General features: G+C 44.8%; 1 protein-coding gene across 1 annotated transcript in view; it reads left to right on the forward strand.

The window, feature by feature from the left end:
- Nucleotides 1-8,685: 8,685 nt before the first annotated feature.
- HENMT1 (HEN methyltransferase 1) overlaps nucleotides 8,686-16,864 on the forward strand; it is a 34,051-nt gene continuing 25,872 nt past the window's right edge. The window contains exons 1-2 of the mRNA XM_030206300.1: nucleotides 8,686-8,745; nucleotides 11,637-11,753. Of these exons, the coding sequence (XP_030062160.1) occupies nucleotides 11,667-11,753 (87 nt within the window). The 5' untranslated portion in view covers nucleotides 8,686-8,745; nucleotides 11,637-11,666. The remainder of the gene's footprint in view (nucleotides 8,746-11,636; nucleotides 11,754-16,864) is intronic.

Below are 16,864 nucleotides of genomic sequence, written 5' to 3' on the forward strand. Positions count from 1 at the left end.
TCCATTCGTGAATTTCAGTATTTATTTAAACAACTAGTAAAAAAGGCCTGTTTCTGACACAATTGAAACGGGCGCTAGCAAGGTTTTCCTCGAAGTGTGTATGTTTGAGAGAGTATGTGTGAGAGAGAGAGTGAATCTGAGAGTGTGTGTGTGTGACAGAGAGAGTGAGACTGGGTGCGAGTGTGTCTGTGAGAGAGTGTGTGTGTGCCTGGGGCCCCTCCCTCCCACCCAGTTCCAGTGTTCCCCCTTCCTCCGTGTTCCAGGATCGTCGTTCCCTCTCCCTCCCTCTGAGTTCCAGGGTTGTCCCCCCTCCAGCCCGGTTTTTTTTTTTTTAGTTTTTGTACAGGTGGTGCATTCCCCCCTCCTCCCCTCTCATCCCCTCCTCCAAGTTCCAGAACCCCTCCCTCCCTCCCCCCCCCAGTTCCAGACCCCCCTCCCTCCCTCAAAATTCCAGACCCCCTCCCTTCCCCTCCCCCCTCCGAATTCCAGACCCCCCACCGAGTTCCAGACCCCACCTTCCTGCCTCCCTCCGACTTGCAGACCCCCCCTCCATCTGTCCGAGTTCCAGACCCCACCTCCCTGCCTCCCTCCGATTTGTAGACCCCCCCTTCCTCCGATTTCCCGACCCCCCTCAGAGTTCCATGATCCCCCCCTCGGAGAGTTACTGACCCCCTGGACCCCCCTGCCGCGACCCTCTCTAGTCCCCTTCCCGCCGCCAACCCTCGGGGCTTCGGAGCCCATCTGTGAAGAAAGTTACGGATCACAGGCAGGCAGATACATAGAACGTTGGGGTGCGAATTATATAGACGCGTCATAATGGGTCTAGTGACATCAGCTAGGGCTTTGGAGCCCATCTGTGAAGAAAGTTACGGACGCAGGCAGGCAGACGCATAGAATGTTGGAAGTGAGAATTGTTATATAGGATATCCTAAAATACCGGTGATATATTTCACCCCAAAAAATTCACAAAAGTTTTTTTTAAAACCCCTGGCCGCCCGATAGTTTCCGGGTGTGACTCATTGTTTTGATCCTCTTTCTCAGTATTTAGATTTCACCTTCATCCATGTTTACGAAACATTAAATCATATGTGCGAGATTCGGGTCATTTATTAGAGTTATTACAACAAATATGGATACCGGAGGATGCCCAAATTTGTTTAGTTACATTAGATGTCACGGCTTTATACACCAACATCCCACAAGGGGAGGTGGTGCAGATGATTGAAAAGTTAATTGATATGTTACCTTTATCAGCACGAAGGTTAAAGTTATTGAAGGACACGCAGAGTTAATCATATTTCATAATTATTTATGTTTCCAAAATTAGTTTTTCACCAAATAAAGGGGGTTGCCATGGGGGCCTACAGTAGCCCCCACGGTGGCTTGTTTATATATGGGATCAATTGGAAAAAATAGTTTATATATACATCAAGTTACTTTGGGGATGTGGTTACATGGCTGCGGTATATCGATGATATACTGCTAATATGAAGTGGAGATATGAATAATTTTAATTTGCTAAATTTATGGAAACAATGAAGTCCATTAGTGCACATATTAAATTTGGGTGCACCATATAGGTCAGAATGTAGTCAACTTCTTGGATGTAACATTAGATGATATATGGGACATACCGGAAGGAGACGGATCGGAACACAGTACTACCATTATCGTAGTCATCATTCGCAGATGTTCAAAAATAGTATTCCTGCTAGTTAGTTACTTCATATCCGTAGGCTATGCAGTTCCCGAGATGAATTTAAGGAAACAAGCTAAGCAGCTGATGACGCAGGTTTGCACAGCGAGGGCTACCCCAATTAAAGTATTGAGAAAAGCAACTAAAAGAGCGGTATAATTTTCAGTGGGAAATGGTATCAATCAAAAAATTTGGAAAAAAGAAAGACCCACCGTTAACATGCGTGCTTCAATATACGCAGATGTCAACTAATATTGTTCAATTATAAAAAGCATTGGTCAATTTTGGGCTACATGATATCTTTAAAAATACCCGAGATTTGCTTTTCCTCCAGGAGTCAATTTAGGGGAATGACTGAATCCAAGTAGAAATAGAACACAGCAGAATGGAACAGATAGCAATGGTCATGGTGTGTGTAATCATTGTGTATACTGTAAATATGCATGGCAAGTTCAAGAAGTTGTTATCCCATATACTAATGGAAAAAAATATAAACTAATGGGATACACAAATTGCAATACAATGAATTGTGTTTATGGCATTCAATGCCCGTGTGGTTTTTAGTATATTGGCTATCAATAGAAATCAAACAAAAAAAACATGGAAAAGAAAATAAGATGATACCTTTTTTAATTGGACATAACTTATAGTATATTGGCCAAACCACACAAAAATTAAAATTCGTATTGCACAACATTTGAGGTAATCTGTGCACTGGTCGCACTGAAGCCCTGATAGTGTCTCATTGGCAATTAAAGGAACACACTATACAGGAACTATGTTTTGTAGTACTGAATCAAGTAAAATCTGAGAGAGGGGGGTGATGTCCCTTTACTGTTACTGAGAAAGGAACAACGCCTAATATTAAGGTAGAACACGGTAATTCTAATGGCCTTAATAAAGAAATAGAGTGGCTCAGTATATAGTGATGGTGTTTTAAATACTGAGGTTCTGCTGTAAGCAGACGTGGGCGCCCTGTTTTGCTGCCCTCGTGAACAACTGGTGTTCGAGCGCTCAACAACCTGTGGTAACCGGTAGGCATGATGATGATGTGTTTTTAATGTAATAGTAAGGGATAAGATAGTTAAGTATGTATTGTTGTTCATTTAGAATATTATGACCCCTGAAGACGCTCTACGGAGTGCAACACGTGCGTTAGGGTCCTGATGTTGAGATGGCTATAACTCTACAAACAGAAAAAAACAGTATCAAGTTTATGTGGACTAATTTAAGTGGTGGGAAGTATCATGTGATCCTCGAGTCAGTATCAATCTGAAGTATGGGAGTGAAAAATAATGGATGAACAAAGAGAGGAAAGAGGAATACTTGTTGGAAGTGGTTAACTCCCTGAGCTACAGTACTGTCTTATGAGGAGTAAATTTGAAAATGACTTTGGAGAAGTTTATATCGAATATGGAGCATGATATCATGTGGAGATCAAAGCCACAAAAAAGGAGGTACAAACCCTCATGGAACCGTGAGATATAAAACAAAAAAGTGAGTAGAACAAATGAGGATACCAAAAAAATATATTATTCATATAAAAGATGATAGATGATGACCCGACACGGCCGTGTTTCGGCCCAAAGGCCTGCCTCAGGGGTCTTTTACAACCTCAGGTCGTATGTTGTGCATACGCTTTGAGAAGAATGGTAAAGCTGGACTCCACTTGGGTCTCCTCTCCTCAGAAAAGAAATTTTTTGTCATAACCAGGAACAAGCCTGTAATACTCCTCTCGTTTTCAAAGGCCGTGCGGGTCATCATCTATCATCTTTTTATATGAATAAATATATTTTTTGGTATCTTCATTCGTTTCTCCTCACTTTTTTGTTCTATATATCATGTTGGAGATATCACACACACTGGATGCTAATTGAAGTATGAGAATAGATATGAATCTTGATTCCTAAGAACAATTTGAATAACAACTTGAAACTGAATAATTAACTCTTTTGGAAACGGACTGTGGCTTTAAGAAGCTCAACTATTGAATTGTAGTTCTCGGTGATGACCTTTTGAGGAACATGTAAATGAGAAGTGTATCTGATTTTTAGAATTTTCAAGATATGTGTAGTTATTTTGTTTAAGTGTGAATGATTGAAAGAGTGAGGTCTGGATGATGGTTTGTGTGTATAGTTTTAATATATGGATGACATGATTATAATTTGAATTGAATATTTAATAAAGATTGATAAATAGGTACAACAGTTGTTGAAGATAATGTATGCAACGACTACGCATGAGATAAGTTTTCGTACAATGGAGGTAGCTCACGCAAATCAGTCTCTATATATATTTATTTGTTACATTTGTATCCCACATTTTCCCGCATATTTGTAGGCTGAATGTGGCTTACATGGTACCGGAGAGGCATTTGCAGACTCCGGTGAGAACAAATACAAAGTGGTGCTATGGTAAGATAAAGTTTGTGTGGTACAGCCACAAATGGGAGTCGTACTGCGGAAGGGTTGAGTTATGTCCATTATGTGCTTTAGTTTTGTTGTATCACAGGGATCAGACATTTAGGTTGGGTCATTAGGGTATGCCTTTTTAAACAGGATAGTTTTTAGTGATTTCTGGAAGTTAGATGGTTATGTGAGTTTTCAGGCTTTTGGTAATGCGTTCCACAATTGTGTGCTTATGTAGGAAAAGTTGGATGCGTAAGTTGATTTAATATTTGAGGCCTTTGCAGCTGGGATAATGCAGATTTAGGTATGTTCGTGTTGATTTTGATGTGTTCCTATAGTGTTCATCTAGAGCCCATGATAGCAACAGATTTCAGAAAGTTTTGGTAAGTTTCTCACGAGAAAATTAAAGAGTCATGGAATAGGAGGCAAGGTTCTGGTGTGGATTAGGAATTGGTTATTGGACAGAAAACAGAGGGTAGGGTTAAATGGTCATTTCTCTCAATGAAGGAGAGTGACCATAGACCATTATTTAAAATGGACTTGAGGGAAATCCCACTGCCCTTATTCTGGGATAAGCAGCATAAAATGTTTTGTACTTTTTTGGGATCTTGCCAGGTATTTGTGCCTGGATTGGCCACTGTTGGAACAGGATGCTGGGCTTGATGGACCTTTGGTCTGTCCCCAGTATGGCAATATTAATGTACTTAACAGTGGAGTGCCGCAAGGATCAGTACTGGGACTGGTACTATTTAACGGTTTATAATGATCTGGAAATCAGAACGACATGCGAGGTGATCAAATTTGCAGATGTTACAAACTATTGAAGGGTTGTTACAACCACATACTGACTGTGAAATATTGCAGGAAGACCTTAGGAAATTAGAAGACTGGGCATCCAATGGCAGATGAAATTTAATGTGACAAATGCAAGGTGGTGCACATTGGAAAGAATAATCCAAATCATATTTAGCTGATGTTAGGGTCCACCTTGGGGGTCAGCGCTCAAGAAAAAGATCTTAGTGTCATTGTAGATAATACATTGAAATCTGCTCAGTGTGTGGCGGCAGCCAAAAACGCAAACAGGATGCTAGGAATTATTAGGAAAGGGATGGTGAATAAGATTGAAAATACTATAATGCCTTTGTATTGCTCCATGGTGCAACACACCTTGAGTAATGCGTTCAGTTCTGGTTGCTGTATCTCAAAAAGATATAACAGAATTAGAAAAGGTTCAAAGAAAAGCGATCAAAATGATAAAGGGGATGCAATGCCTCTCGTATGAGGAAAGGCTAAAGAGGTTAGGGCTCTTCAGCTTTGAAAAGATATGGATGAGGAGAGATGTACAAAATCCTGAGTGGTGTAGAACAAGTAGAAGTAAATCTATTTTTTTTCTCGTTCCAAAAGTACAAAGACTAGGGGACACTCAAGGAAATTACATGGAAATACTTTTAAAACAAAAGGAGGAAGTTAAAATTATGTATCATACCTGATAATTTTCTTTCCATTAATCATAGCTGATCAATCCATAGACTGGTGGGTTGTATCCATCTACCAGCAGGTGGAGATAGAGAGCAATCCTTTTGCCCTCCCTATATGTGGTCATGTGCTGCCGGAAACTCCTCAGTATGTTCTCTATCTCAGCAGGTGGGCGTACCTCCGGGACGGCGGTCTCTGCGAAAGGAATGCTGCTTGGGGGAGAAGTTCCTTTGAAGGAAGAGGGGCAGAGGAGCCCGACTTGCGCCGGGCGGTACCGACGGGCTTCTTGAAACCGTCCTCTGGAGATACCAGGGCGAGCACTGGCCCGAGCCCTGACCTCTGGTAACCTCTTGCCCCTTAGACGTGCCCGAGATCGGTCACGATTTTGTCCAGCTCGACCCCAAAGAGCAGCTTGCCTTTAAAAGGCAACTTAGCCAGGCGGGACTTAGAGGCGTGGTCCGCAGACCCAATGTTTCAGCCAAAGCCAGCGCCGCGCAGAGACTGTCTGAGCCATGCCTTTAGCCGAGGCTCTCAAGACATCATACAGTAAGTCTGCCAAATAAGCCAAGCCCGATTCCAGGGCCGGCCAGTCAGCCCTCAAGGAAGGATCCGAGGGGGAAGCCCGCTGCACCATCGTCAGGCACGCCCTGGCCACATAGGAGCCGCAAACTGAGGCCTGCAAACTTAAGGCAGCCTCTTCGAAGGACGACCTTAAAGCCGCTTCCAATCTTTTGTCTTGGGCGTCCTTTAGGGCCGTGCCACCTTCCACCGGCAACGCCGTCTTCTTAGTCACCGCAGTGATTAAAGAATCCACGGTAGGCCAAAGAAAGGCCTCACGTTCACTTTCAGGCAAAGGATAGAGGCGGGACATAGCCCTAGCCACTTTGAGGCTCACTTCCGGGACATCCCATTGAGCCGAAATTAAGGTGTGCATGGCATCATGCACGTGGAAGGTTCTAGGCGGGCGCTTCGTCCCCAGCATAATGGCAGAGCCAACAGGGGCTGAGGGAGAGACGTCCTCTGGCGAGGAAATCTTCAAAATGCTCATGGCCTGCAGTAACAGGTTGGGCAAATCCTCTAAGCGAAAGATCCGCGCTGCAGAGGGGTCATCCGCTCCATCCGAGCGGGAATCCGTCTCCTCCAAGGAATCCCCAAAGGACCGTTGGGAGAACTCAGATACGCTGCCCTCATCTACATCAGAGGAAACAGCGTCCTCTAAGGCCTGGGAATCCACCCGAGGGCGTTTTCTTCCGGGGGCCTCAACCCCGTTATCGGACAAGGGAGAAGGGGCAGTGTTTTGCATAAGAAAAGCCTGATGCAGCAGCAAATAAACTCGGGGGAGAAACCCCCCAGACTGTGTATTTCAGCAGCCTGGGCCACAGCCCTAGACGCACCCTCAACCGGCGCTCGCAAGAGCGGGGGAGCCACATGCTGCGCATCCAAGATGGCGTCCGGCGCGACACTCCACGAAGGAGCCGCGCGGGAAGAACGGCGCTTAACTTTAGCCGCTTTTTTGCTGTCGCCCAAATCAAGGGCGGCCATGGCATGAACGTCTCCCAGCTCAAGGGCGGCCCAAGAAGAAGCCGTCCGAGCAGAGTGGCCGGCCAAGATGGCGGAGGCGAGCAGCGGGGGATGGGCGTTTATGGCGGGAAAACCGCTGCGCCGGAGGGAGACCCGGGACACTGACCGGCCTCCAAACTGACACCCAACAAGGGCAAATCAGACTTTAAAACCCCCGCATCCCCGCTAGAAGCGCACACGCGGTCTGGGGAGCGATTCTTTGCGCCCTCGCCCTCCAGCGCCATAGGCCACGTGGAGATCAATCGGGGAACCCCCTGCCCGCTATAAAAAGGTAAAAATTACCTGCTTCTCGCTCCGAGCTGTAAAGACCTGGTGTCCCAGTGAGTAGCTGCAATAAACGTTTAAATAAACGTCGAAATAAACGCCCTTAAGGACGTCCAAAAATTTTTTTTTTTTTTTAAATGGAGCCAGCGGGAGGGGGGAGAAAAGGAGGGACCTGGCGCCACCAGGTTTGCACTTTCTCAAGAAAAGCCCTCAACCCCAGGCACTCAACAAAACCTAAAATTAGGCTTGGAGGCCTAGCCAGAGCTGCTGCTGTGTGTGACCACCACCTGCTGAGATAGAGAACATACTGAGGAGTTTCCGGCAGCACATGACCACATATAGGGATGCAAAAGGATTGCTCTCTATCTCCACCTGCTGGTAGATGGATACAACCCACCAGTCTATGGATTGATCAGCATGATGATATGGAAATATTTTTTCACTCAATGAATAATTAAACGCTGGAGGATATGGTAACAGTGGTTAGCGTATGTGGGTTTAAAAAAGGTTTGGACAAATTCCTGGAGGAAAAGTCCATAGTCTGCTATTAAGAGTCATGGGAAGCAACTGCTTGCCCTGGGATTTGTAGTATGGAGTGTTGCCACAATTTTGGTTTCTGCAAGGTACTTGGCGACTGTTTGGAAAACAGGATACTGGGCTAGATGGACATTCATCTGACCCAGTAGGGCTACTCTGATCATGTTCTTATGTTTTGTAGTTGTGGTGAAATAATTCCTCAGTGCCTAAATGTACACGCCATTTGCGAGCTACGATTGTAGAATATAACATGTGAATGTAACATTTATGTGCCTAAGTGTGCTAAGTGGTACTCTACAAGCTTAGTATAACATGTAACTGCGAGGGACTGTACATGTGGATGGATTGTGGGCAAGTCCCATACTTAGGCAGTAACTTGCAAGATTAACCACCAAATTATTGCAGGCAGCTTGCAAAACCACAAACTGCTGGCTCCACTTTCTTGTTCAAATAATGTTTTTAAGCAGGACCAGCGGAAAACGTTGTGGTGCCCTGAACCAACTTTTGTTTTGCCCTGCCCTCCCTTCCATGTCCAGCGATTCTCCCTCAGCTCTCCAACAGCCTCCCCCACGCGTTTAACCCTTTTACTTCAGTAAAGAAGGCACTGCAGGCTGACCTCCAGCTTCTTCCTTCCCTAGGCTCTTCATGTCCCGCCCTCGCGGAAACAGGAAGTGCATCATCGTCAGAGAAGGCGGGACATTATGTGAAGAGGGAAGGGGAGAAGCTGGAGCCGGAGGCGAGCCCGCAGTGTCTTCGTCCTCAGTGAGTGACGTCTTTGCAACGGTAGGTAAAACACGGGGGGGGGGAGAGGAAGGAACGGAGCTCTGCGCTTGTGGGGGCAGCAGGGGAAGGTAACAGTTTCCCCAAGCCTCTAATCGGGGCGCCTATGCTTGTGCCCTACGTTTCATCTGCCCCGCCTTGGCTTTCCCGGAGGCCAATCTGGCTGTATGATCTGCACAAACAAACGGACATGAGTGGTTGACAGAAAGCAGAAAAAAAATAGGAATGGTTTCACTCAGTTTTAAAAATATAGATGCATTAAGATGGAAAGTGACTGTGTTCCTGTCTGGATCATCTCTTCTGGGAGAGGGGTGCAAGATGATAAGAAGACTGAAGGGAGGGGGTAGGGGCTGCTATAAACGGTGAAATGCTACACTATGCATACATTGAGCACTGCTACCTATTCAGAACTCTCGTGTGCTCAGTGTGGATATCCGGAAGACTGGATAGGTCAGTGAGAGGAGGAAGCCCAGATTTAAAAAGACCAGAATGAAAACATTTGCCCTCCCCTCCCAACATAGCAGCGTTTATCCGCCTGCCCTGTAAAAATCTTCCCCATAACATGCAGCAGTATCCTGCCCTCCTGACTCCACAGTACAAAGCATCCACTATTTCAAGAACTCAAAAATCAAATATAAAAGAATACTAATCACTATACCCTTCCCCTGACTGTGCCCAGCATCCATCAATCTCCATCTGATGCATCTTCCTTTCCATCACCCCCCCCCCTGAAATCATTCTAATTCCTTTCTCCCCAGCACCATTCTTTGTGCTGCCAACTCCCCCTGCAGCCCCTGTCCTAGAATAGTTTCTCTTTTCCTGCATTCCTCCCCCCCCCCCCCCCACCAAATATTTCTCCTCTTCTTGCAGCTTCTCTTCCCCAGTTCCTCCATAATCTTTCCTCCTCCCCTCCCCCCACCAAATATTTTCTCCCAGCTTTCTTCTTTCCTGACCCCCTGTAATACTGTTTCCTTTTCAGCTTCCCCTTCCCCCCAGCCAGCTCTCTAGAAAAAGTCTATCTTAACTTTCTCATGTCTTCCAGCAATATTTCTGATTTCTTCTCTCTCATTTAGAATTATGCAGGAACCTTGAAATCCTCACTGTCAGTACCCAGTAGGAATCCACAGGTTGTGCACAGCTGTAGGCAAAAAGAACATGCCCATATGCTGAGAAAGCATCAGGCTCCTCTTTGCAAGGCATGTTGGGATTGGATGTAATGTGCCTTGGGGGGAAGAAGAGGAGTGTTTCCAAAGCGGCCTCTGCCTCAGGCACAGTGTGAGGAAATGTGTTGGGGTAGGTAGGGAGTTGTCAGAGGAATCAGAGGCAGTATCCAGGGCAGCATGTCACCAGGGGTTGAACAGGCATGCAGCTGCAACGTGCACTTGGGAGGGGGAGGTCCAAAGGCTTCTTTTTGATACATTCAGGTAAGTCCTGGGCCGATTTAACCTATGGGGCTGATAATGTCAGAGGCTTGGCCATGTGGCGGTCTTTATCACCGGCAAACAGAATGTAGTACAGCTAGAGGGTCTGATACTTCTATTACAAAATTAGGGCCCTGTTTACTAAGCAGCGCTTCTAGTGCATGCTAATGAATTGCACGCGCTAAATGTTAAGTCACCCATAGGAACAGGTGGGCTACTCTAGTGTTTAGTGCGGCTTAATAAACAGGGCCCCTAATGTTCCAGCTACTGCTCCTAGTTCTACTAGGTGAATGGCTTGGTTTGAGACGTCTTATCCAAGTGAATCAAAGAAAGGGACCTCATGCAATAAATACTGATCCCCAAAATTAAAAAAAAGTCTTTTGCAAACGAAGGTCTTGAAATTTTTCTTTATCTTGCTAAGATTATACAGCTTTCCTCAAGAGCAGCAGAACACTTTTTGGTTGGAAGTGCCAAACAAACCAAATCTGGCCTGGCTCTAAGCTCTCTCTAGTTGTTGATGCAGTGTTGGCTAAAATATTGGAGTGGGCCACTGGGGCCATGGCATGACCATTTGCTACTTGTGGTTTTTGGTTTTTCTTTAGACCAGTGGTTCTCACCCACTCCTGGGAACACACCCAGCAAGTCGAGTTTCAGGATGTCCACAATGAACATGTATGAGAGAGATCTGCATGAGCTACCTCCATTGTATGCAAACTTATGCATTCTCATTGGGGACATCCTGAAAACCCTAATGGCTGGGTGTGTGCTTTAGACATACCCCTTCTAACATGGCCATTTCAGGTTCTGTCAGTTTCCTACTCCTCCACCTACAGCTTGCACAATTTCCAAAATTCTCCTATGCTCGCAGGATGGGCCTCCTCTAAAAAATGGGGTAGTTTGGGGGAAGGGTCAAGAAGTGGCATGCATTGTTCCATGTCTTGGCTTAGTATGCAATCTCTAGGTCCATGTGACCCATGAGGGTCAAGACAAGAGCCAAAAGAGCTTCTTTGGTACTGAAACAACAGAGGCTTAGCAAAAGGGATAAAGCTCTCCGTTGTACATATGCAAAGAGAACTCCAACTCTAGAATTAATTGGTCTTTGGAGAAGGTGGCTCTTTACTCCCACTTATTCATAGTCACCTCCTATGATTTTCTTTGATGTTGATTGCTTTTTATCAATTCAGCTGATGCAAGAATAGCAAAGACATTTGACCCTGGTGTATTGGTAGCCAATTAAATGTAATAGGCAGAGCATGTTTATATGTGAAACTGAAACAGCGGCTGCAGGCATGACCAAATCTCCTATTTAAATTACCAGTGGGCAATCAAGGGCTTTGAAAATTCAAACCCTAAAGAATGTACAGAATGTATTTTTTATGGAATGGTATAATGAAGTATCTTTATATAATGAGATAAGTCAAATCACTATGCCTCTATCTTATAAAGATCCTGAAGAATATTTTTCCTTTTTAGGATCCTGTTTTTCTTTGTATTGGTCATCTCATGGAACCAATTACCTTCACACCTCCATTGTACAAGCAACGATACCAGTTTGTTAAAAGCTTAGTGGAAAAATACAAGCCTAAAAAGGTGAGTTATTTTATGAGTTTGAAGATATAGAAGGCTGTTGGCTTAGAAAGATAGCTCTTTATAGTCCCTAGAATTTGTCATGAAGGTAACATATGGCCTGATACTCAGAAGATCTGAGACCCTGATGTACAAAAACTGCAGTACATAAAGACCGAGTCAGAATTGCAGACCAATGCTCAACACTAACGGCGTGCATATAATTTGCACGCCGTTAGTGTTGAGCATTGGTCGGTAAAAGGGACTCGAGCATTCCTGGCGCATGCCCACAAGAGCTGTGCTTGTGCCCTATATAGAATGAGAGGGTGTGTGACTTTATGAATGAATTTTCTGGTTTTGCTCGGGGTATGAGTTTAATAGGACAACAGCTCCTAGGTAGTTACATTGTAGGCTGACTTTGGATAGATGGAGCCCCAAATGTATATAAATAGTCTTGTACCCACTCCAGGCAGATGAGCATCTGTGTGAAGCATCTTTCCTAGGTCCATTGAAATCTCTTTAATCGTGGCATGATGATTTCCTGCTAACTTCTGTGATGAAGGTCATACTCAAAGCCTTTTGGATTTATTTTTATAGGATAGGATGTCTAAACTCGGTCATACAGATTTACTTTACGGAATGGTCTTACTTGTTAGCCAATTAATGTTCACCAAATTAGTCTTATTGTTCTTACTTTGTATATTATGGGATCTCAAGAAACACAACATTTTGATTTATATGAACAGACTGGTTCCAATTAAACAAGGGTTTCATGGTAAGAACTTGTAATTCCCATTATTGTAGTTGGGGTTCAGCAACTTTTTCTCAGTATTGTGTATCTGTCACAGCTTGGTCAGTTTCCTGTGGGGTCTGTAGTTTTTACCAGGGGGAGTTTGGACCTTAGTTTCTTGGTTTGAATTTCATTCCTGGGAGATGGCGGGGCATTAGATTTTGAGTGTTCTACAGAATATGAACAAGCAGTGTTAATGACAAAGCCTGTTTGTTTATAAAGAGGTAGTTCTTGCTGGCAGAAAAAGACTTGGCCTCAGAGGAGGTATCTCTTCCTGCCTTTAAATACCAGGGAAACTTGTATCACACTGCACAATCATGGGGAGGGATTGTGGATGCTGTAAAATACATGAATAGTTGCATAACACAAGGAATTTATCTTGTAATATCTGTGAGCCTTATAGATAAATTTCTTTTTGGCATTTCTTTGTAGTGTAAGGAATGCCTTTGTTGCACAGTTGGTTAATACTGGATTGATTAATCATTACAGAACTCTTTAGCTACACGAAAACATAGAAAAATGAAGGCAGATAAATACCTTACAGCCTATCCATGCCATCCCTTCCTCTCCTCTAGAGATCCTATGTACCTGTCCCAAGCTTCGCTCCTGCACCCAATCTGCCAAACGCCTCTGGAGGAAATCTCGCACCCTTACCAACTTCATTCATTACAAATTCATGCTATCCTCCTTCCAGTCCTCCCCATTCCTTGCCAAACAGGACTATTGCACCCAATTGACTAATTGTCTCATCTCCAACCCTCGTCGTCTCTTCGCTACCCTTAACTCCCTCCTCAAAGTGCCCTCTGCTCCCCCCCCCCCTCACTCTCTGGTCAATCACTAGCTGACTACTTCCATGACAAGGTGCAGAAGATCAACCTCGAATTCACTACCAAGCCACCTCCTCCTCTTCAGCCTTTAACCCACTCCCTCAACCAACCAACCCAGGCTTCCTTCTCCTCTTATCACCGAGGAGGAAACTGCCCACCTTCTTTCCTCCTCGAAATGCACCACCTGTTCCTCTGATCGCATCCCCACCAACTTACTAATCTCCATCTCTCCTACTGTCACCCCCCCCCCATCTGTCATATCCTCAACCTCTCTCTCTCCACTGCAAACTGTCCCCTGACACCTTCAGGCATGCTGTAGTCACACCACTTCTCAAAAAACCATCACTAGACCCTACCTGTCCTTCCAACTACCGCCCCCATCTCCCTCCTACCCTTCCTCGCCAAGATACTTGAATGCGCCGTTCACAAGCCACTGCCTTGATTTTCTCTCCTCCGATCCGCTTCAATCCGGTTTTTGCCCTCTACACTCGACAGAAACGGCACTCACTAAAGTCTGTAATGACCTGTTCCTTGCCAAATCCAAAGGTCACTACTCCATCCTCATCCTCGACCTATCCGCCGCTTTTGACACTGTCAATCTTAATTTACTTCTTGCTGCACTATCCTCATTTGGGTTCCAGGGCTCTGTCCTCTCCTGGTTCTCCTCTTATCTCTCCCACCATACCTTCAGAGTACATTCTCATGGATTTTCCTCCACCCCCATCCCACTCTCTGTTGGAGTTCCTCAGGGTTCTGTCCTTGGACCCCTTCTTTTTTCAATCTACATCTCTTCCCTGGGCTCGCTGATCTCATCTCATGGTTTCCAATACCATCTTTATGCTGACGACACCCAGCTTTACCTCTCCACACCAGACATCACTGCGGAAACCCAGGCTAAAGTATCAGCCTGCTTATCCGACATTGCTGCCTGGATGTCCAACCGCCACCTGAAACTGAACATGGCCAAGACCGAGCTCATTGTCTATCCACCCAAACCCACTTCTCGTCTCCCTCCACTCTCTCTTCAGTCGACAACCACCCTCTTCCTCCCCATCTCATCTGCCCGCAACGTCGGAGTCATCTTCGACTCCTCCCTCTCCTTCTCTGCCCATATCCAGCAGACAGCCAAGACCTGTCGCTTTCTTTCTCTATAACATCAGCAAAATTCGCCCCTTCCTCTCCAAGCACACCACCCGAACTCTCATCACCTCTCACTTTGACTACTGCAACCTACTCCTCACTGGCCTCCCACTTAACCATCTATCCCCCCTTCAATCCGTTCAGAACTCTGCTGCCCGTCTTATCTTCCACCTAGACGATATGCTCGTATCACCCCTCTCCTCAAGTCAATTCACTGGCTTCCGATCAGGTACCGCATACAGTTCAAGCTTCTCCTACTAACCTACAAATGCACTCAATCTGCAGCCCCTCATTACCTCTCTACCCTCATCTCCCCTTACGCTCCTACCCATAACCTCCACTCACAGGACAAATCCCTCCTCTCAGTTACCCTTCTCCACCACCCGCCAACTCCAGGCTCCGCCCTTTCTGCCTCATCTCACCCTATGCTTGAAATAAACTCCTGAGCCCATAAGCCAAGCCCCCTCCCTGCCCATCTTCAAATCCTTGCTCAAAGCCCACCTCTTCAATGTCCGCTTTCGGCACCTAAACCATTGTACCTCTATTCAGGAAATCTAGACTGCCCCAAATTTGATTGACTGCACTTTTTTGTCCTTAGATTGTAAGCTCCCTTGAGCAGGGACTGTCCTTCTTTGTTAGAGTTACAGTGCTGCGTAACCCTCGGTAGCGCTTTAGAAATGTAAATAGTAGTAGTAATTCAGATACAGTCTTCATTTCCACCACCCTCCACCTGGGAGGCTGTTCTACAATTCACCACTCTTTCCATGAAGAAGTATTTTCTTAGGTTACTTCTGAGTCTGTTCTTTCACTTTCATCCTATCCCCTCTCATTCCAGAGCTTTCTATGAATTGAGACTCACCTCCTATGCATTTATGCCATGGAGGTATTTAAATGTTGTATCTTCCCTACCTTCTGCCACCTTTCTTCCAAAGCTACAGCATTGTGGGGAGTTGAGGATGAAAAGTTACTTATGTCGTCGTGTCGTGGCAACATTTCTCTCTGACCTACTTTTTGAAAGCAAAGTCTTGAAATTGGCTCTGTTATGTTTGGCCTAGCCATACCATATTTTCCAGACATGTTGAGGGGATATGAGAATGCAGACAGAGGTTGGGATTTTTGGGACACACACCTAAGCACAGATAGTGAAGGTGTGATTTCTGGAAGCTAGACTCCATTAATTTTGAGTGGAACTTTATGTTGTTTCTAAAATGTGTACAGTTCTGGGGTTCTTGGTTCATGTCTGTTTTTTTGCAAGTTGACACATTTATCAGACAAGCTTAAGAGTTACATAAATGCTGATGCACACATTGGTTCCTTCTGAAAAGAATCAAGTTTTATCCAAGACATTTATTTTATTTAATGAGATTTACTAATTGGGTTTCTGCCAGATACTTATGACCTGGATGATCACTGTTGGAAGTAGGATACTGGGCTAGATGGACCACTGGTCTGACCCCGTATGGCTATTTCTTATGGATTATACTAACTGGCAATCATAGCAGTTTACAATGGTAAAAATTAACAGCAAATCAGAGAGGGAAAGAACTACAGTTAAAATAGGAAAGAAACAACCAAGGAAGAAGAAAGCAATTAAAGACAGCTAAAAAGAAGTTGAGAGTTAGAGAAGAGGTGAAGAATTGCGGGAAAACCTAATCTAGGTAGGGTCAAACGCTTAGTGGAAGAGCCAAGTCTTAAGGGCAGATTTGAATTTCTTAAAAGTGAGTTTGGGACCATAGAGGAAAGGGCATAGAGTTCCAGTGGAAAAGAGAAGTGAAGGAAAAAAGCACAATGCCTAGTGGATTCCAACTGAGTAAGTCGGGGGACTAGGGAGACAGTTATCATTTATGGAATGGAGAAATCATACCGGTGTAATAGGGGATGATGAGGCTAGAGAGATAAGAAGTAATACCGAGTCCTGAGGACTTTAAAGAGAAAGGTAAGAGTTTTAAGATTATCCATTTATCCACAGGGAGCCAATGGTGCTCAAATGTGCATGCGTGGTAAAGTAACTGCTGGCCGTATTCTGAAGAGTCTGTAACTTCTTGAGCTGGAGTTGAGAAACAGCCCAGATAGACTATGTTACAATAGTCCAACCTGGTAATAAGTAGAGAAAGGATAAGAGAGTGGAAAGTATTGTGATCAAAATATCTTCTAACTGACCAAAGTTGGCAGAGGATATAGGAACTAGTTTTACATAGGTGAAAGTTCTGGGGAACAAAGGATATTTGAGAGTCTAGAGTGATCCCCAGAAGTCAACTGGATGAATTATGGAACAAAAGAAGTTAAGAGGGAGAGTAAGAGAAGGGAGCCTGCTGTAAACCAACAAACCATTGTGTTATCTTTGTTGAGAACTAACCTATGATCAAGCAGCCACTTTG

The sequence above is a fragment of the Microcaecilia unicolor genome, chromosome 6 (assembly GCF_901765095.1).
Source record: "Microcaecilia unicolor chromosome 6, aMicUni1.1, whole genome shotgun sequence".
In the NCBI taxonomy this organism is placed as follows: domain Eukaryota; kingdom Metazoa; phylum Chordata; class Amphibia; order Gymnophiona; family Siphonopidae; genus Microcaecilia; species Microcaecilia unicolor.